Below are 22,819 nucleotides of genomic sequence, written 5' to 3' on the forward strand. Positions count from 1 at the left end.
ATAACTTAGTTGTATGTTTTATACAATAACTTAGTTTTATGATATAATGCTACTTAAAAGAAAACACACAGAGAAAAGCTACATATTTTCATTCATTGCTAAGATTCATCACCTTCCTCCATCAGTCTTACAGAAGTGCAAGACGAAAAAAAAACCCACTAATTTAATTATTTGAGAGTAGTTGAAGTGAAATAAAAATTACTATAAAATTTAGTGATTTTTTTTAACAGTTACCAAAATGGAAAGTATTTTAGTCCCCCACATCCTGACATATCACTAAAAGCTTAGCTTATATCTAAACTTTAAACCTGAATAGTATTTGGCAGTGGGGGAGGGGTGCATTTTAAGTCAAACAAAGGATGTATTTCCAAAGCGGCCCTTGCAAAGGTTAACCTGTAGGGACTACACAGGGGAAAGTGCAGTGCCCCAATGATCGATCCAAGACTCCCTTCTGGTTTTGTTCTGCTTTTCCTAATTAATAAACCACCGGGGGAGATCATTTTAAATTTAATTTGCTGAAATGGAAATTTACTAATGTCTGAAAAAAAATTACCCCAATTTTAGAATTTTTTTATAAATTGATTTTTATATGCAAAAATAAAGTTGTTGTTGTTGTTGTTTCTTCTTATTGACACCTTCAACAGAAAAGATGAAGGATATCTGTCTACTTGGTAATAAGCAGGAAGAAAATATACAGAATACCCGAGCCCAAGGTGCTCTTTCACAGCTCAGAGATCTCTTAAAGATTCCAAGGCCATTGCAGTCCTTGGAGTTAATGGGCTTTCATAGGAACGAAGGTCTCCTGACTGCTGGTCTAACCTTTTTCCCAACACCAAAGCTCCAGAGGCCCCAGCTAGAGTGAAGGTCAGAGTCCACAGAATAATCTCTGCAGTCCACGAGAGTGAGGATCCTCCTATCCCAGGGAGTTTTAAAATGTGGTTCATGAAAGGGCACATCTGAATATTCTATTCCAAGGACACAATTCGGCCAAAAGATGAAGGAAAGGCGCAGTGTTTTAGAGGCTTGTTAGGAACTAAGAGTAGGGAGGTGGGAACTGGGGTGGGGGTATGCTAATAAAAGCAAAGTCTGGATCAGCAAGGTATAAAAGTGGGCTTTATTGTTCTAGAGCTGCTTGGAGAGGAATATCCAGGAGACCACGGGAACCCCGCAGGCGAAAGCGGATCCTCAGCTGCGCCCAGTTGGGGGAGCAAAACTGTGAAGCCGAGTTACCCAGGCTCTCTGCTTGCTCCCCCTCAATGCACGTAGTCCGCCCCAGATGCCCCCACGCACTCCCGAGCACCCTGCGCGCTGCCAGGTTTCTCTCCGCGCTGCCTGGCTCTCCGACTCCAGTGGCATCCCCCAGCCCTCTCCGTTTTCCGCGCTCTTCGGACGCGCAGCCCCTAGCACGCGCAGCCCCTAGCGGCGCGTCACCGCGAGGTCGCAGCGAACCTCCCTCCCTCTTTCCTGGCTCTGAGCTCTCCAGCCCGGGGAGGCGGGGAAGCAGCCTGAGCGCGAACCTCACGGCAACCACCCTCAGCCGCCAGCCGGAGAAGCAGTCCGTAGGCCCTGGAGCCCGGCCGGGCCCTTGGGAAGCCGGCGCCGCGCCCGGGGAGCCGCTGGGCTCGCCCCTGCCCGGTGCGGAAGGCGCAGAGGTGAGCGGGCTGGGGAAAACCAGAGAGGAGGTCGCGGCGGAGTTGAGGGTCACGATGCAGTCAGCGCCAAGCGCTGCAGACATCTACCTGAATCCCGCGCCCTCTGCGGACGTCCGCCCTGGGCTGGCGGGGTTCCTGATCTCCGGGCAGCTGGAGGAGGGGAGTGGGACGCGTGCAAAAGGGTCTGTTCCACCAGTTCCGCTCCCTACTCCTCTTCCTCTTTCTGGAGCTCCCGGAAAGTCCTGAGGTTGGGCCCAGGAGAAGGGAGGCCAACAGAGACTTCGTCCCAGGTAGGATGTGCCAGAAAGGGAAAGGACACAGGCAGGTTACTTTGCTCTCCCAGCTAGTCTACCTGCCACTTTGGGTTGATGCAGCGCATTTCATTGAAGATCAAGCCACCCTGCTGTGCGAACAGGTATTTCTAGGAGTCGTTTTATTACCCAGTAATGTAATTGTGGTGTGTTTAGGCCATTTTGTGTTAGAAAGTAATTGGCTTCTTTGAGTGTCCTAAATTATCTTTGAGCCCTGTATTCAGCCTCAGCCAAAACTTGTTGAAAATTATGCCCTAAAAATCTTGCTCTTAAAATAGAGCAGAGAGATAAAGAGAATTTTTGTCCGGAGATTTCCATTTATTATCTCCCCCACCCTGTGGAGGATTGGTGTCAGTTTTCACTCCTCAGGCAGATAGTTTTTTTAGGTGGAGAAACTTATTCCAGGCCATGGTTAATTATTGCTCATCATTTAGGGAGAAACAAAATTCAGACTCCTGCCCCCACCCCGCCCTCATGGCTTAGAAGAGATTCTATCTAGTCCCCTTAACAAGACTGTTTTGAACCTTTTCGTTCTCTCCAAAGCACCTCTTTATCCTCCTTTCCCCTCCTTTATTTGTTCATTTTCTTAATCTGTTTTTCTTCTTTCTCAAATACTATATGTGTGTATATACATTGTTTTCACTCTGCATCTCTTTTTCTGTTGCTTCAAAGCCTAGAGAGAGGATATTTGGAAAATGAAAAATGCCCATCCTAAATATGTATGGCTGCCATTGGAATGTTGCAGTTTCTGCCTCTTAGCCAGGCAGTCTGTTGGTGGTGGGGAAATAGACAATATCAATAATGATAAATAGAGCTAATTTTGGAGGATAGCAATTTAAACATCTATCCAAATCACTTTCTAGTGTACTGGTGTCATGGAAAATGTACTTGTGGTGAATGAGCATAAAATGTGTTTTAATACTGAAAAAAACAGCACAGATAAAGACATCTTTTTAAAGAAAATATTATAATTCATACACGAGAGTGAAAAAGAGCTGGGTGCAGTAGTGTACACCTGTAATCCCTTATTGGGGAGGCTAAGACAGGAGGACACAAGTTCAAGGCCAGCCTGAGCAATTTAATAAGGCCCTATCATAAATTTTTTAAAAATTAAGAAAAGGACTGGGGATGTAGCTCAGTGGTAGAGTGCCCTTGGGTTCAATCTTCAAAAAGAAAGTAGTGAGACAGAGGATGCACCAACAGTTTGAAAAGCTAGGCTGTGGAGGTGCCTTTACTCCCTGCTTAGCCCATAACCATGACATTAAAGTAACTAAGACATTGACATATCACTCCATTTGGGCCCACATGTCTTAAATCAGCCTAAAGAGAGGTCTGACTTAGAGACCTATTACATTTCTTTTGGCCCTGGAATTTTTGATGCAATCAATAACAAAGAATACTTACTGCATGCTTAATTACTATATGCCAAACGGTATGGAGGAACTGATGGATAAGACAAACATGGTTCTGCCCTCAAAGAGCTTTATTGTCTGATGAGGGAGATAGTAAATTGTATACAAACAATCACATAAAATTATTACAAAGAAAGTTTAATAAGGGTGAAAAGGAAAAGGTGGTAAAAATCTGGGGTGAATCATTGTAGTAAAGACAGAACAGCATATGCAAGATTCCCAAGATGGGAAAATGACTGGTCTTTTCTACTTACAGAAAAGAACGCTGTGGCTAGGCAATAGGGATCTGGGGTCATTCAGGATGAGATTAGAAAGGTAAGAAGAGGCTAGCCCATTCAGGACCTTTTAGATCATAGTCAGGAAGGTGGTGTGTTGAAGAAGCCATTGATTTTTAGGAGGGAGAGATATTTTATGATGTGTGTTTTAAAACTCAGCTGCTATGTGGGGAATGGTTTGTTTGAAAGGACAAAGAAGATGGACTAACTCTTTAGAAAATGTTTGCAAGCTGAGCAGGGTGGCCTACACCATTAGTCCCAGCTTCTTGTGAGACTTAGGTGGGAGGATTGCTGGAGCCCACTAGTGTAAGTCCACTTTAAGCAACATAGCAAGAGCTTATCTTAGAAAAAAGAAAAAAGAAAAGTGTTATGACGAATTTGGGTAAGAAATGATAGGCACCTGGACTAGAATGATGTTGTGAAGAGGAATTGAAGAAATATTTTGAAGAACAGGAGTTGGGTTGGATTTTATTCCAAGGGTTGGGGAAAGCAAGGAGTAGAGAGTGGCTGTCAGATTTCTGACCTGAGCAACTGGTGAGTAATGCTACCATCCACTGAGATAGTATTTGGGGTGAATAGAAACAGGACTGGGTGGGAAAAAAGTTTAGTTTTCATGGTGTTATGGTTGGGAGGTCACTGAGGAAGGTCATAACCGTACCCCCTTGGGAAGTAAAAAGGGATGGTCTCCAAGACAGAAAGGGTAGGCCTTTGGTAGGAGAAACTTGGTTTTATGATTTTTTTCTTAGCAGTCTTCACCAACGTGGGTACAGATACTCAACATATGATGGAGAGTCAGAGTTAAGGATCTTTTCAAGGGAGTGACTTTTAATATGCACCATGAAATCTAGGCTGGGTTTAACTAGGAACAGGTGGATGGGGAATGAAAAAAAGAAATGTGAGATACGTAGATCAGAGTTATTTTGCTGTCTAGAATTATAAGTATGAATATTTAAACTGGGGTTATCAGCAGGCTAAGAGATAATGCTTGAAGATACCAGGAAGTGAACGACTGAGGTGGAGTGAAGGCAAGGATTCATTGCCTTTGATGCATAAGTCAAGGAGATAAGAGGCCCTGAGGTTGAATGGTTCATCCCCAGGAATAAGGAAGTCCTGGAGAGGAACGGTAGTTGTTGGATCACAAAGACCAACTGTATATGCACTGGGGCCATGGTCTCCAGTGATGAGGAGTAAGCTTGAGAGGGTATTATGAGATGCCATGAGCTGCAAAGGAGCAGGGTGTTTTCACGGAGACAAAGAAGAGAAGTTCAGATGTGGAATTACAAAGAATATATTACCTCATCTTGTGGCCCTGGAGGATTACATTTCTTGATAAGCCAGCAGATTGCAAATGTCATCAAAATCTCTGAGGGCAATTTTGAGTTATTGTTATCCAATAATTAATGCCCTAGATGTTTCTTCACAAAACAAATTAAGTTCTATTTTTCAAAATTAACATAGCATAACAGCTGCCTGTCAGCTAAAGGAATGTCAAGGAATCCTAAACTGAAAGCTTTAGCAGGTTATGTAGCTGAGTGTAATTGAATTTTCTTATCTTGATAATCCACTCTCAAGCATTAAATGCATACAGCAAATCAAACACTCATTCAAGACTTAGGATCAAAAGAAGTTTACTGTTGGAAAGGACCACAGGGGTCAAGTACAACCTCTTTGTTTTCCATTTAACAAAGGAAACAAACTCAGAGAAAGAAAATCAAGGTGATTTCACAAACCTTTAACTGTTTATTTCCTAGACATCATAAAAACAAAACCTTCTGTAAATGACATTGCTTTATTATTTAATCTAGTTTACCTGTACATAACGTCAAATGAAAAGATAAAGAGACTAAGATTTTTAGCCAAAGTGTGACCATGGGTATCAGCTGGGAGTTTGTGAGAAATGTAGAACTCAGCCTCACCTCAGACCTAGACAATCTCTGTGCATTTTAGCAAGATTCCCCATAGTCATGTTTGTATTAAGCTTTGAGAAGCTGTGTTCCAGAGCAAGTCAGTCCATTTGAAAAGTCTAGTCTGCTAAGGTCAGTAGGACCTGTGATGTCTGGAGAACTAAGAAGAGGAGCCCCTTATTTTAGTCAGCTTTTTCACTGCTGTGACCAAAAGACCTTACTAAAACAATTTTAGAGAAGTTTATTTGGTGCTCACAGTTTCACGGTCTGGGTCCCTAGATAGGTGGCTTCATAACTCTGTGTCCAAGGTAATACAGATTATGGCAGAAGAGTGTCGTGGAGGAAAGTGGCTCAGGACATAGCCACCAAGAAGCAGAGACTCCCCTTAGCATGGACAAAATATGTACCCCAAAGGCATGCCCCCAGGGACTCACCTCCTCCATCCACACCCTGCCTGCCTTCAGTTACCACCCAGTTAATCCCTTTGGGGGATTAATGCACTGATTAGGTTAAGGCTCTCCTAACTCAATCTTTGCACATCTAAGCTTTCTTGCATTGTCTCTCACATGGGATTTTAGGGGAACCTTGTATCTAAACCCTAACAGCCCTCTTACAGGACAGAAAGTAGAGACACTGTCTGGATTTTGAATGTTATGAAACAACAGGAACAAAGTATTTTGTGTGGTGGGGTGACACATTTTAAGGAATAATATTGCCCTTTCCAGAACAGAGAAGAGAGAAGATTGCAAAATAGTAAGTGGATCTTCTGTACTGCTTCTGCTTCAGTGGGAAAGGGGACAGGACTGCTTGCATATTCTTCAGCTTACTGTATTCAGGACCGATAGCTATGTTCTCACTAGTGTTCTTTTTCATTATTACAAACAGCAGTGTAAAAATGGACATAAATGAGAGACAAAAAGCCACACCTGCTGTCTCCAAATAGCATATAAGTACTAAGTTGAATCCTGAATCTTTTAGTAGAGTTGCTTTCAATTTCAGATGTATATGTTTTATACTTGAGGATCTCTTTAAAAAGTCCTGATGCCCAGGCTGAACTCCAGACTAATTAATAACGATGCCTGGGATCACTATGTTTTCAGTCTCCTAGGTCATTCCAGTGTGCAGCTAAGGTTGAGATCTACTGCTTTCATAGCTCCTTTGATACCCTGTGAGGACAGGCAGTAGTTCTAAGACTGCAGTTTATCCTTCTTCCTACAGAAGCAGTGGGCCCTTTCATATCTACCAAAGTACCAAGCCGAAGCAGAGAAGCTCAGGTCACATTGGCTAGCCAGTGGCATTTCAGAATCTTGAGGGAAGTAGGATTTTTTAAAAGAGGATTTTGCCCTTGGCCACTTTTCTTAAAATCTGAATAGTAACGGTTAACTGGAGATGAAAATGATTGCATCACTCTGTAAATTTACTCAAAGTCATTTATCTGTGTACCTAAAATGGAGAAATTGTATGTGTAAATTATACGTCAATAAAGTTTTTTTTAAAGTTGCTGTGTATGCTTCAGCATTTATAATTTCATTATGTTGGTTAGATAGCTAGGAAGTTAATGCCTGTTTTGTGTTGTTGGAGTATCAATCCCGAACTGAATGCCTTGTAGGTAGGACTCAATAAAATGTTGGATGGATGAGTTGGTGGGGATTGATGAGTGGATGGATGGGTATCATTATGCTGTTTGGTGGTAGACTGATTGCTAATTGATGTCAATCATCAGAGACACCTACAGCCGATAGCAGTCAGTGGGTACTGGTACCATTTGTAACCAGAGACATGGTAAGGCATTGAAATGATGGAAATGAGTTTGCAGAGAGGCTAGAATGCTAAACGGTTTATTTGCAAGAGAATTACTGCAACACAGAAAAGACTGTATTTACTATCCAATAATCATAGGAGTCCTTATCTCTATGCACTGTCTACAAGGAGGTTATCAGATGGGAAGTTATTTTAGCCATGCTGTGACATGCTATGCACAGGTTCATTTAGACATACCTCATGGCTGTGGTAATTGCAGTGTTATGAAATCCCAAGTATGCACAGGGAGAACATGGTTCTACAGGAGATAGCAAGTTAAACTTGTGAGTTGTAGGGATGCATACAGTATTTTTCTCTGCCCCATACATAAAAGAAAAATGGATGAGGCACTGGGGGGATGTTGTTTTAATTTATCGAAGATGATACAAAATTTTATTAGCTGAAATTATTATAGGAAATTTTTTTAAAAATTTACTAAATTTAATTTTTACTGAAATTTTAAACTAAATTTCTGGACTAACTAGATATAATCAGAACTTTTTTTTTAATTGAATATCTTTCTAACATGAATTGGACTTCTTTCCAGACCTTGTAGTTATAATGTAATGACCATAAAAATTTTTTTTTTGGTGATTTAGGACCTAGAAATGTTTTAAAATCCTACCCATATAAAGGTTTATTGAAATAACATACCAAACCTAAGAATTAGTTTAGAAATTACTTATTATTTTGAATTTGTCTCATCAAAATTCTGGTCATTTGGGGATACTGAAAAGCTTGGGGTCGGTCGATTTTAACTATAACATTACTGTATTTTCTGAAAATTCTTTAGTTGTTCCTATAAAATATGAACACAAGACATTTAAATCTAAGACTGAAAACATTTGCAATCGAAACAGTTTATAAACAGAATTTCAAAGAGCAAATCTATATAGTTTTCATAAAATCTCATTTACAATTTTTGGAAAATGCTTTTCAAGTTTCAGCTGAGGCAAAGGATTTAATAATCTGAGTTATTCAGGCAAACAGCAAATAATGGTTGGATGTGTTACATTAGGGTAGTTGTTCTGAAACTTTAACATGCATGGAGTCATAGGAAGGCTTGTTAAAACACAGATTGCCAGACTCCACCCCCAGGGGCTCTGACTGAGGAGATCAGGGTGGGCCCTGAGAATTCACATTACTACAAGTTCCCAGGTGATGCTGATTTGATGCCGCTGGCTCAAGGACAGCACTGGGAGAGCCACTGCATTAGGAAATCACATTCCTGTTTCAAGTAGAATTATAGCTTTGTCTTTGGGGTTTTCTGCAGGGGTTGAGAACTTCCAAAAAAAATGTAAACCTCGAAACAAAACCACTCTTTCTCGCTACAGAAACTTGTTATTGTCATAGATAAACAGTTGGGTTTTGTTTATTCAAATACCAAGAGAATTTAGGGATTATCTTAATGCAATCCAAAGGATGTAGGAGTAAATCACTATCTAGTCACAGAAAATTTGGGATGTTTTCTATCCTTCTGCAGAGTGTGCCCCTAACGTCTGCATATTATTAGGCAGGTAACTGCAGTTGCAGGGGCCTCCTTCCACTGCGCCTGCCTGCTCCCCAGAGGTTTTTCTTTCTAGCTAAAGGAGAGCTTTCACCTAGAGCTTCCTCACATCTATGAAGAGTAGCCCTCAGACCTGGTTTTTATGGAGCATAAAATACAAAGGAGGGAAGGGAGCTACATAGGATTGCCAACTCAACTGTTATCACAATCCCATTATGAAAAAAGGACATTTTAACCCAGAAGAATAAAGACTTACTCTCCAAGTGAGGGATAATTCTTTAAGTTGCATAATTGTATGAAAAACTTCCTACTGTCTCCTCTCCATATATATTTTTAATTGCAACCAGTGCCCTAGGACTTTAAAGATCATGTCACACACACACACACACACACACACACACACACAAATTACTTGTAGCTTTACTTCTAGTTTTAAGTGCACTGTTATCAAATGATTTTATGGAAGCTCTGGTTGAATTAGAGATTAGTTCATAAATACAATTTTATTACTCTATTTACACACACAAGAAAGAATGACTTGAAGTAAAGGGAACAACAAACACCACGTGATATTAGGGTACACTCTGACCATACAGTGTAATTCCTAACTATATACTGATGAGAGGATTTTATTATACTTTTGATTACAAAAGTACTTTCTGTCTCTTCCAAATAAGAACATAAACTTCTTGAGTGTGAGCACCATGACTTCTCTTGCCTTTTATCTCTTATGTACAAAGCACACACTGGCCTGGATAAATTCATGTGGCTTCATAGTTGGGTAGATCTGCCTTGAGATTATAGTTGCTTCATTCCTTGTCAATGGAAATGTGCAACATAAGCTTTCTTAAACAGATGTTGACCTTAGTTTTCATGGGTAACACAAGTGTTAATAACTTCATCTCAGCTGATCCAAAATACTAGCTTAGCAAATTACAAATTGATAAGTTTTTGTGCAGTATCAATATCAGATAGTTACCCAGTGCGCATGGGAGATGGGTTGCCCGTGGGTCTGGGTCTGGGTCTAGGTGAGTCCAGAAGGATATTTACATACTTCCTGGTCATTTCTTTCTTCCCCTTTAGCATTATGTATCTTCACTATATCCCAGATGATATGTGGGTTGCTATCCGGGGTTCTTCAAAAGTTACACAGCAACCAATCATGTTCTGTTTTGTAATACTAATACATTCATATCATTGGTTTTGATCCAAAACATGGGAATTATTTTTTAATATATTTTTTTAGTTGTCAATGGATCTTTTATTTATATGTGGTGCTGAGGATCAAACCCAGGGCCTCACCACATGCTAAGCAAGTGCTCTACCACTGAGCCACAACTCCAGCCCCAAAACATGGGAATTATTTTGACTGTATTTTAAGTTTCATATCTAAAATTCCTAAGGTGTAATTGTGGATGTATCTAAAACTGTCCTTGGTTAAGATTCATATTTTAGCTATTTAGTTAGTATTGTTCTTAGAAAGCATAGTTATGGATGACACTTGGAGATGCTAAACAGTTTTAAGATTCCCCATATAGAATTCGCACTGCAGGCTCAGAGTGAGTATAGGTTAGAATCCTTACTGTGTCACTACAAACTTCACTCTTAGGCAAACTGCTAAAGTTCTTTGAGCCCATTTGCTCCTCTTTTAAGGAAGGCATGCTGTATATTCTACAACCATCTGAGCATTAAATAAAATAATATTATTTGTGAAAACACTCTACGAACCATGAACTCGTACACAAGCATGATATGTTTATGCCCCAGCAATAAACAATCCATCTCAGACTCACTGAAGATGTTGTTTGCCTGTGCTCTCTCAATCATGCTTTCGTATTCTTAACACCATAATGAAAGAGTCTCATTTATAGGCCAATTTCTTCACTTAGCAATAGCTACACTATTAAAGGGTCCAATTAGAACATGTCATTAGGTTCTTATGTGAATAAGGTTCAAACGTGTTAGACCAGAGTCATATGTATAAAACGTGTGGTGTAATGGGGGACCGATAGGTGATGTTATTAGGTCCTAGTATATTCTTTATCTCTTCACATTCTGATCTACAGAAGAGGTATGAGCTATTTTTGTAAAAAAATAAAGAGATAACTGATATTATTTAGTTTTTGTTTGGTGTTTAGTTTGAAAAGACCTTGATCGTTAGTCATGGTGGCCCACGTCTGTGATCCCAATGGCTCAGGAGGCTGAGGCAGGAGGATTACAAGTTAAGAGCCAGCCTCAGCAAAAGCAAGGTGCTAAGCAACTCAGTGAGACCCTGTCTCTAAATAAAATACAAAATAGGGCTGGGGATTTGACTCAGTGGTTGAGTAACCTTGAGTTCAATACCAAAAAAAAAGACAACTCTGATTATCATCATCATTAGATTAAAAGATTTTGCAATTCTTGTATCTTAGGAGATGCTATCATATATATACTCAGGACCCAGATATAGGAAACTTGGCTTTCTGTGTCCAAATCTAGTAACCCTTTCACCCTTAGATAATGTAATAATTAGGGGTAGGTAAGTGGTCAAGAGTATGACAGTAGCACCTATATCATAGGGTAGTTGTGTAAGTTATTAATATATAAAGCACAAGACAGAGTTGAAACCATATTGCTATGTAAGTATTAGGTAATATTACTATTAGTATTGTTTTTCTAAAGTTTAATTTACTAATATTTGTAGTCATTGAATGTGACCCATTTCTAGGGTAAGAAGTTGATTTTTCTAACTCCAGTAATTTCAAATTTCATTTAGTGAAAACAAAAAGAACAAAAAACATGTTTTTTTTTATAACATTCCACCTCTGCCTGTAAAATCCATTAAATCCTCTAAAGTGATCAACATCTGCTGCAAATGTAAAAGAGATTGTGCAATGGGGATAGAATGGGATATTTTTCGTTCATACTCGACAGAGACACTGATTCATGGCAATCTGATTTGTATTGAGCAAGTTCTTACAAATATAGACATTTAATATATTACTCATTCAAATAATAAAAAATAACTTGGCCAGGTGCAGTGGAATGTGCCTATAACCCAAGTGACTCAGGATGCTGAGGCAGGAGGATCACAAGTTCAAGGCCAGCCTGGGCAATTTAGCCAGATGCTGTCTTAAAGTAAAAATTTTAAAAAGGGTTAGAAACATAGCTCAGTGGTAGAGCACAATGGGTTCAATCTCCAGTACTGAAGGAAAAAAAACCTTTTTTTTTTTCCCCTCGGGAAAAATAACTCCATCATAGTCTTTGCAGCCATTGAATAGGGGAAGAAAAATATTTCCTAAGTACTGTGTAATTTAAGATCATAAATACATTATTAAACCTTTTTTTCATAGAGAAGCTATCTTTCTCAATAAGTTGGAAGATATAGATAGGGTAAATGATAGAATTAAACCTTTTTATATTTTGATGCCTATTTTTCTTATGATATTATTTAAGTGACAGAGTTTTTTGTTTTGTTTTATTTTTTCTTGTTTTTTGCATCAATAGGGATTGATCCCAGGGTCTCATTCACCCTAGGCAAGTGCTGTATCACTAATCTACATTCCCAGCCCAAGGGTTTGTTTATTGACTGATTTATCTTACTCTCATTTAATGATAATCACTAGTTATGAAATGTATAGAAAAATTTACAGACTGCATCCTGAATGAGTCTAGACAATTTTGGTTTAAAAGGTTGTTTGTTATGGTTTTTCTGTCTTTTCTTTTAAGTTATTACTTGGCATCAAGGTCGTTTTCTTTGCCTCTAGCTGCATTTCTGATGTGCTGTCTGATTTGCTGAAAGCAGAGTGACTGTGCTTGTTAGACTATGTTTTTGTAAAGACGTTCTGAGTGGAAACTTCAATCTCTTTCCCCTGGTACGGTACAGTACTTTGATGCTCCAGGAAGGGGTCTACAGATCAGCAGCACCTTTATTAGAAAAGCAGAGTCTTGTATCTCCCCACCTCCTGCAAACCTATTAAATCAGAATCCACATTTTAACAAGATGCCCAAGTAACTTGTATGCACATTAAAGCTTGAGAAGTCCTACTTGGCAGATTAGCTGTGTGCCAGTTAATTTTCCCATTTAGAAATCCTTTTTTAGTGGCTGGGCTTGTAGCTCAGTCATAGAGCACTTGCCTAGCACATGTGAGGCACTGGGTTCGATCCTTAGCACCACATTAAAAAATATATAAATAAATAAAATTAAAGATGCTAAAAAAATCCTTTTTTTTAAGCTTACAAATGGTATCTTGCTGTATTCTAGGTTATACAGCATGCCAAAATATTTTACCACTAGAAATACCTGACATTATTACAATGTCTAGAAGTGTTCTAAGTTTGGCATTAGGTAATTGGTGAACATTTTATTTTCTCTCCCCTAGGATATTCCTGGTGACCCTGAAAGAGTCCATATCATGGAATCGATCTCTATGATGGGAAGCCCTAAGAGCCTTAGTGAAACGTTTTTGCCTAATGGAATAAATGGTATCAAGGATGCAAGAAAGGTCACTGTGGGTGTAATCGGAAGTGGGGATTTTGCCAAATCCCTGACCATTCGGCTTATTAGATGTGGCTATCATGTGGTCATAGGAAGTAGAAATCCTAAATTTGCATCTGAATTTTTTCCTCACGTGGTAGATGTCACCCATCATGAAGATGCTCTAACAAAAACAAATATAATATTTGTTGCTATACATAGAGAACATTACACCTCTCTATGGGACCTGAGGCATCTGCTTGTGGGTAAAATCCTGATTGATGTGAGCAATAACATGAGGATAAACCAATACCCAGAATCCAATGCTGAATATTTGGCTTCATTATTCCCGGATTCCTTGATTGTCAAAGGATTTAACGTTGTTTCAGCTTGGGCACTTCAGTTAGGACCTAAGGATGCCAGCCGTCAGGTATGTAATTTTGAACTTCATTCTTATTTATCTGGTATTTGGTGGTTAACAAATAGCAGATATTTTAAAACCAAACTCTGACATTCTCCAATGACTATTTTGAAAACTGTCTATGAGCATTTTAAGATTAATGTCCTGACCTTATAAAGGCATAATTCTATTTCCAAAAATTATGAGGAAAGCTGAAAAGTATGACATTTCTGTCATAACTAGTTAATTAAAGAAAAGGCAAGTTTAGCTGATAAATAATGTGACAGTGCATTGATTCTCTCCTGGAGTCCTCCAAAACAGAAACAGTAACAGACAAGTCTTTTTCTTTCCTTCTTTCCCTTCTCCCTCCCTGTCTTCCTTCTTCTTCCCCTTCTTCCTCCATGGCAAAAGCTACTGGGTAACACAGTATTTTACCTCTGAATAAAATAGTATTCAATATGATCCTTTAAATAGTATTTTAGACTAAAGGACTTTTTTATTTTTAAATATTCATAGAATATAAAGTAGTACAGTTTAAGGGTAGATTTCAACCCATGTAGGACAGATAAAGACTAGATTTCTTACATTTACTTTCAGCAAGCATCTATGGATGTTCTTTATCTAGTTCAATTTGAAAGTGAAACAGATGGCAAGTTCTGTTGGTGCCCCTGGAATGAATTTTACTTTTACTTCTAAAAGTAAACACATAAAATAGTGTACTTTGAAAAAGTTGTGCTTATGTGTTAAAATTAAATATGATAAAATGATGTTACGATTTTTGTCCATAAAGATAGCTGTTAAACATTCCTTAGAAAATAAATGCATTATATCATTATATGGTGTATATCAGAGTCATGATAATAATTCAGTTTCCTTTTTTAAATATCTTTTTAATTACAGATGAATACAATACCTTTCTTTTATTTATTTAAGAGGATCGAACCCAGTGCCTCACTCATGCTAGGCAACACACTACCACTAAGCCACAAACCCAGCCCTGTCATTTACTTTCTTTATTTTAAAGACTAGCAAAACAATACATATTTTCCCAGAGCCTATTTCCTTTTCTTTCTTTTTTTCTGTTCTTTTTTTTTAAATTCTTTTGTCAATACTGGGGATCAAACTCAGGGACTCACTCAAACATGCTAAGCACACATTCTACTACTGAGCTACACCCCCAACTTCTTGAAGTTATTTCTTAGTCCTTTTTGTTTTGTTGCATATCCACCAAAGTTTTGCAGTGGATAAACATAAGGCAAATTAGAGCGAGGACCTGAGAGTCAAACCTGAATTTAATCCTTCATTCATATTTGTTATTTAAATTTTCTAATGGAAAAAAAATGTGGAACAATGGTTAAATTCAAACTGAGCTACAGGAATAGTTTAATTTGTAATTTCATAATGGGTGTGCCCCTTTTGGAGTGTTTGGTTTATACTTTTAGATTTATTATAATATTTATCACTTATGAGAAAAAAGGTTTACTCCATTGTCACAACTATAATGAATTAATTTAGAATGCTTTTCTTATTTCTTTGGTATAAAAGGATCTCCATGTTAGAAGTTCATGAATGTTTGTATAATGGTATAGAATTCTACTGGCTAATGTTAGCTGAAATTCATGGTCCAAAGAGCTCTACATAGCTACCATTGTGTATATAGACTCAGCATGCAAATGTTGCAGTGTGGCTTATTTCAGAGCCTTTATACAAACATTTTTGGTAATATATTTAGAAATTTGTTTTCCCCAAACATTACTGGAGACTTTATACCAATATTTTTCTAGCCCTAAGTGAGATGACTTACCCATTAGTAACAGTAGCTCACTCCTGCAATGAACTTGGTGCTAAACAAATATTTGTTGAATTTTTTAACTCCATTACAGTACCAGTCAGGTTTTGTTCATTTGAAAGTCTAGCCTCAACACCACCTATACTATTATTACATTTCCTATAGAGATAATATCTTAGTCCTAAAAAATGGAAGTTGCTTTCCTATTTAACTATTTTTATTTTGTCAGGAATAGCATCATTATTTAAAGAAGAAAACATTTTATAAAATTATCAATGAAGTAATATACCTGAGATTATCCATAGTTTTTCAGATACTTGCTGAATTGGGTTCTAAACCTAAATTTTATAAATCGTACAGCATCATAACATAATTTAGAGGTTTTTAATTGCAAATGCCACTATCCAAAGTTCATGCCCACATTCACTCTTGCTGAATATCTGTAAAAGGTGGTGCTTATAATTACCTACGAGGCAGAATCACTACAATCCAGAACTAAATATTGTCCACAAAATCAAGAAGAGCCAGCCCCACCCTGTTTTCTACAAGAGTTATAGAGCTGGGGAGGAGCAGAGATTGCCAGCAGCTCATATTCCACCTGTGCCTGAAGGGGACACTTTGCTGCTGCTGTTAAACTGAGGGTCCTAGAAAAGTGCACCTTTCCTTCCAGCTGCTTCCCTTGCCCTGAGGACTCCCCTGTGTGGATCCCAGGTTTCCACTAGATTTTTTTTATACTTTATTTTCATGTTATCATAGGTGATAAGGACTTTGTGTGTGTTTGTTTTTAATGACATTATTTAAAATCTATTGATAATAGGTTGGTAAATTAATCAGTGCTTTATCTCCTGAATTTTAATCATTTGCATTGCTCAAAGCCCTTACAAGTGATGCATCATGGATTAAGTAGAGCATGTGATGAATGCAACTTTTATAAACCAATAATGAGTTTTTTGTTTTTCCTGCAGGTTTACATATGCAGCAACAATATTCAAGCTCGACAACAGGTTATTGAACTTGCCCGCCAGTTGAATTTCATTCCTGTTGACTTGGGATCATTATCATCAGCCAGGGAGATTGAAAATTTACCCCTGCGACTGTTTACTCTCTGGAGGGGGCCAGTGGTGGTAGCCATAAGCTTGTCCACATTTTTCTTTCTTTATTCTTTTGTCAGAGATGTGATACATCCATATGCAAGAAACCAGCAGAGTGACTTTTACAAGATTCCTATTGAGATTGTGAATAAAACCTTGCCTATAGTTGCCATTACTTTGTTGTCTCTGGTATACCTAGCAGGTCTCCTGGCAGCTGCATATCAGCTTTATTATGGCACCAAGTATAGGAGATTTCCACCTTGGCTGGAGACCTGGTTACAGTGTAGGAAACAACTCGGATTACTAAGTTATTTCTTCACTGTTGTCCATGTTGCCTACAGCCTCTGCTTGCCGATGAGAAGGTCAGAAAGATACTTGTTTCTCAACATGGCTTATCAGCAGGTACTGAAAGTGCTTATTATTTATCTGACGCTAGTCAACTTTATCAATATAAATTGTGAAACATAAGATTTAAAATAGTGTAATATTTTATATACCTTGTCATGGAAATATTCTGCTGGTATATTTTGGGAGGGGAAAGAATTGTTCTTTAAACAGTTATTTTGCATAAGAATTATGTGACTCATTCAAAATCATTTCAGGTAAAAACAACTACCATCTCCTTTACAGAATACAAGCCGGGAAGTTGAGGGTTATTTGGGCGGTCCCCCCCCCCTTTTAATGTTATGATTGTAATGACTGTTTCTAACATTAATTTTAAAATAACATTAATTATTGTAATGTTTTATAATCAACCATGGTCCACAAAATAATGCAACTCGTGGTAAACTTATACAATGAAATTTGAACCAGTGAATATATAAAACAAAATAGGTACTCAGATCAGGAGAAAAAAGTACCTCTGCTGGCTAAGAATTTCTATGCAGCTTCTGTTTTGGCTTTGAGATTTCGGATAGAGTAAAAAAGGAGACATTGTTAACAATGTCTTGTTGGTTCTTGTTGTCAAAGAGCAGAAAAATATGCTAGTTCCTTTGGTGAAGCTTTTCTAGTGCTTAGCTCTCCCAGAAAATCACAGGGAGACCTTCATAGGAGAAACTTGATGATGAGGTTGACTGATCTCACTAATTCCCATTCCACAAATGTAAAATGAGGGATTTCACTGAAGCTATTTGGTGTAGCATTTCTCAAAGAAAGTCAAGATCACTGCACCAAAACAAATGTGTAAAAGTATTTATATTTTATAAGAAACCAAGACATCATAGTCCGAGTATGTAGCATCTACTACTTCAGCTTGTTTCAACAATAGAACCTAAAATAATTGTTTGAGTTAGCAGATGGATATCCTTCAAGCCATCTGCTCTCTGAAAGTACCACTTCTCTTAACTGAATACTAAGGCTTTGATATCTGCTCATCCAGCTTCCTCACCTTCAAATTTTTGCTCAGCTCTTAACTCAATGAGGCCTACAGTGGACACTTTTTAAGTTCCGCCACTTGCCTCCAACCCAGGCACAATACTCACAGGCCCTCTTAATCCTGTTCTAAGTTTGTTTTTCCAGTAGCACTTACCACCCCATAACACACTTTTGTTTTCATTGTTTATTATATTTTCTGTTGTCTGCTTTCTCCCATCAGAATGTGAGTTCATGAGAGGGGGGATCTTTGTCCCTTGTTGTTCTGTAATGTATGGCTGATTCCCAGAATTCTGCCTGGACACAGTATATGCTCAAAAAGTCTATTTGTGAGCCAGGTGTGGTGGCTCACGCCTGTAATCCCAGCAGATGGGGCGGGGGTGATGCAGGAGGATCAAGAGTTCAAAGCCAGCCTCAATGAAGGCAAGGCACTAAGCAACTCAGACCCTGTCTCTAAATTAAAAAATACAAAATAGGGCTGGGAATGTGTGTAGCTCAGTGATTGAGAGCCTCCGAGATTTGTGATTGAGTGCCCCTGAGTTCAATCCCAGGTACCAAAAAAAAAAAAAAAAAAATATATATATATATATATATATATATATATATGTGTGTGTGTGTGTGTGTGTGTGTGTGTGTGTGTGTGTGTGTTTATTTATTTATTTATTTATGGAATGAACTGGGAGGGGAGGTAGATCTGGGTTGTAGTCTCTCAATGTACCAGGGTACATTTATTGTATCGTAGGAATATGGAACAAGATGCTAGGAGCCTTTTTCTGGTATGATTGCTTCATGGAACTCAGGGCTAAGAATTAGCCTTTTTTTCCTTTCTTTTTCTCTTTTTTTTTTTTTTTAAATTTCAAGTCTGTTTTGTTAATTAAAACTAGACAAAGTTAAAAAGCTATTGAGTAAGAATGTGTTTTCCATGAATAGATATGTAATTCAAAACTGCAGCTTATCTTTAAACTCCTGATTTATGTTCTAATTATATTGTTTTCGAATAAATAGATAATTCTAAAAGCAGTTTCTATGCAAATTACCACAAATTCATAGTTATGTCTGACTTGATTATACATTAATTATCAATGTAAGGGAAAGATGTTTGTAAAAATACTGTATATGCATGAGGCATTTAGATTTTGAAAATTGTATTAATGAGGTGATTCAAGTGGATAAATATTTCAGCTTCATAGAGCTGAATCCTCAGGAAATCCTATTAATATTATTTTTCCTAGGCAGGAAAGGTAAGAAGAAAAAGATGAACAAACACAGATATGCATGTTGGGAATGAAGACACAAAAGTAGTTTAGAAATTCTCTGCCCGGATTCTATGTTAAACTAAGGCCAGAATGTACATAAAATACTCAAACAACTATAAACGAACTTGTAAGAGTCCCTCTGAATTAAGTCTAACTGCCAGTACTTCTTTTGTGTTCCTGAGGGAAGCAACCAGGGGGCATTTCACAGTCTTGGATTCCAGAGTCCCAGTAACAGACATGCCCTGCACACGTGGTGGCAATTGTTTGCCACCCTCGTCTTGCACATGTGCAAGGAGGAGAAGTGTCAGTCCTGTTTTTGTTTAACATACCCTTTCTTTTCCCTTACACCAGAAACAATACCAAACAATAATAGGTTTTCCAAATGGTTTGTTAAATGGAAATAATACAACTTAAGTGTGTCCATATATGACCTGATTCTTAAGCCAAGAGTAAACTCAATGCTGAATCAGTTAATGTACTACCAAAAAAAAAAAAAAGGAAATTCACATTTGTTTTCTTGTTAGGTTCATGAAAATATTGAAAACTCTTGGAATGAGGAAGAGGTTTGGAGAATTGAAATGTACATCTCCTTTGGCATAATGAGCCTTGGCTTGCTTTCCCTCCTGGCTGTCACTTCCATCCCTTCTGTGAGCAGTGCTTTAAACTGGAGGGAATTCAGTTTTATTCAGGTATGTATGTGGAGTTTTGTTTGTTAGGGATTGGGCAGCATAGAATTTCATTGTTAAGCAAACTTGAATTTTAAATATACTTCTTATTAAAAGTGCTTTTGGGGTTATATTCATGCATCTAATTCATAATGCTAGGATCCAGCTAGTACCACTCTGATGTAATAAGTGAAAAACCAGTACATCCTTGTACTGGAAGACTTTGATAGCACTGTCCCCTATGTGAAGGATAAAGGTTACTTTATTAGGAAAGAAAAAAATGAAAGTGGAAGAATATAGATCACATTTAGTGCTAAAAGTCAATTATTATTAGCCAAATGAATGAAAAATTATATTTTGAGTCATCTTGATGTTTCTGGGGGAAAAATCTTATTAATTTGAATACAAGTGTGGAGAAAGTAAGTCTGAATATTTTAAAGAAATGTGTCAAATTAGGTAACCAGGTTAATGGATTATGACAAGCAAACAACCCTGTGAATCTAGTTAGTATATGTATTTAACATATCTTCATATACTAATGTATAAGAGTATCTGTAGAGGCATTTTAAAACACCATTGTGTTCTTTAAAAGACCATTCTTCTTTTCCAGTAACATCTATATAATGAATTTGCACATTTTAAAAATATATAAGCCAAATTTAAACTCTACCTATAGGATCACAAAATCTGTACTGGTTGCATACAAATGGTTTATAGCACACTATATGGATCAGTGCTATAAAATAAGTGCCATAAAACAAAGTAAGTTTTGTTTCTCTGCCAATATATTTGAACTTTTCTTAAAGTCATGTAAAAAAACTACATTCAAATTAAGAACATAACCTTTGTCTAAATTCATCTTTCCTTTCTGAAGAGAATGTGAAAACTTTCCCAATTTTGGTTAATCATACATGAAAAGAAATAGAAGACCCTCTGATTAAAGGCCCACCTTTTATGCTAGACAGGTGCATATTATCATAAATTTAGATGAGTAATTGCAAACATCCTGCCTGCCAGAGTTGATATTTTCCTGGTGAAGTCAGACGTTACATCATTATACTGATTTAATATTACTTTTATGTAACAAACCATTTCTCAAAGTAAGCAATCTTATACATACTAATTTAGGGAATTGAAGAATGCTGATCTTTTAGAATTTAACCTATAAACTGCCTAACTACAGTACTCTTAATAATTACATTCACTATGGTCAATAAAGCTAACGTTTGAATTGGTATTTCTATTTATATATCAATATTATAAGGTTTTTCATATTTTCCTACTAACTAGTATGTATATAATATGTATGTGTACTCTTTATCATTTATGTTCCATATATTCAAGTGTGTGTGTGTGTGTGTGTGTGTGTGTGTAATACATACAAGTACACACTTTTTATACATAGCCGGTGGGAATGTGGATAACCTTTATAAATAAGAGTTTAGCATTGTGTATCAGTATTCTTAAAGAAAAGTAAGGTGTTTTGACTAATAATGACACTAGTAGAGATCATTCTTAAGGAAATAAGCCTAAATATAGAAAATGACCTAAAGTTATATTATTTATAGTTGAAGAATGTTGGAAATGGAGTAAATGAGCAACAAAAAAAGAATTATTAAATAAATTATGGACATCATTCAATCAAATAATATTGACATCCAATTTGGCACTGTGGCACATACCTGTAATCCCAGAGACTTGGGAGGCTGAGACAGGAGAATTCAAAGTTCTAGGCCAGCTTTAGTCACTTAGTGAAGCCCTAAGCAATTTAGCAAAACTCTATTTCAAAATAAAAAATTGAAAGGCCTGAGTATGTAGTTGAGTGATAAAGAACTCCTAGGTTCAAGCCTCAGTAACACCCCCCACCCCCCACTATCCAGCTCCCCCCAAATGTCCTGTTTTTATTTTTAATTACATGAACATGTTCTTGATACAATAGACTATTAAAATAATGTATTGATTTTGGCCCTATTTATGTAAAATAAGGTGTGCATGTAAATAGTGAGCATGTAATGTATAAAATATGAAAGTTTTGAAGATTGTTTAATTCGGAGAGGACAAAGAGTAGTTCAGTAATTTAAAAAGACAAAATAGTTTTATCAAGATATAATCATGGTATATCTGGATAGGTTAATTCATGAGTCTGAATATTTGTTATCTTATTGTTTTTTTTTGTTGTTGTTGTTTTCTTTTTCTACTTCTTCTACCCCAAGTCTACACTTGGATATGTTGCTCTGCTCATAAGTACTTTCCATGTTTTAATTTATGGATGGAAGCGAGCTTTTGAAGAAGAGTACTACAGGTTTTACACACCACCAAACTTTGTTCTTGCTCTCGTTTTGCCCTCAATTGTAATTCTGGGTAAAATTGTCTTATTTCTTCCATGTATAAGCAGAAAACTGAAAAGAATTAAAAAGGGCTGGGAAAAGAGCCAATTTCTAGAAGAAGGCACTGGAGGAACAATTCCTCATCTTTCCCCAGAGAGGGTTACAGTAATGTGATGATAAATGGTGCTCACCCCGCCATATCAAGTGTTACTCACATCATTATTTTTATGACTTCCTCTGTGTTTGGTTGTACATGTGCTGCCAAATAACTATGGTTTGAAATCTGTTAAGTAATATTTCAATTGAATTAGTAATAGAATTTTCTCCAAGTTAGCTTTCACAAATGTCCTATTTTGCCAATATGAATTTTTGTAGTCAACATATTGTTGAAATGTAGGTATGTTTTGTTTTGTTTTGCATAACTGTAACACTATTGTTGTTTTATCTATATTTCATAATCAGGCAAAATATATGTAATTAATAATATAAATATAGGTTAAAACAATATGCAAACCAGCAGAATCTGAAGCTTTACTATGATTCAATGGATATACTTTTTTCTGAAGCTTAAGTAAGGTTTTAATTATTATCCAATTTAATAAA

General features: G+C 37.3%; 1 protein-coding gene across 1 annotated transcript; it reads left to right on the forward strand.

Annotated features, from left to right (window-relative positions):
• The first annotated feature begins 1,505 nt into the window (after nt 1-1,505).
• On the forward strand, nt 1,506-22,472 carry Steap2 (STEAP2 metalloreductase). Its single transcript, XM_026399382.2, has 5 exons — nt 1,506-1,652; nt 13,223-13,747; nt 16,472-16,999; nt 19,749-19,913; nt 22,103-22,472. The coding sequence occupies exons 2-5, from the start codon at nt 13,256-13,258 to the stop codon at nt 22,388-22,390; spliced, it is 1,473 nt and encodes a 490-aa protein (XP_026255167.2). The 5' UTR covers nt 1,506-1,652; nt 13,223-13,255; the 3' UTR covers nt 22,391-22,472.
• Nucleotides 22,473-22,819: the final 347 nt, after the last annotated feature.

The sequence above is a fragment of the Urocitellus parryii genome, chromosome 3 (assembly GCF_045843805.1).
Source record: "Urocitellus parryii isolate mUroPar1 chromosome 3, mUroPar1.hap1, whole genome shotgun sequence".
Taxonomy (NCBI): Eukaryota; Metazoa; Chordata; class Mammalia; order Rodentia; family Sciuridae; genus Urocitellus; species Urocitellus parryii.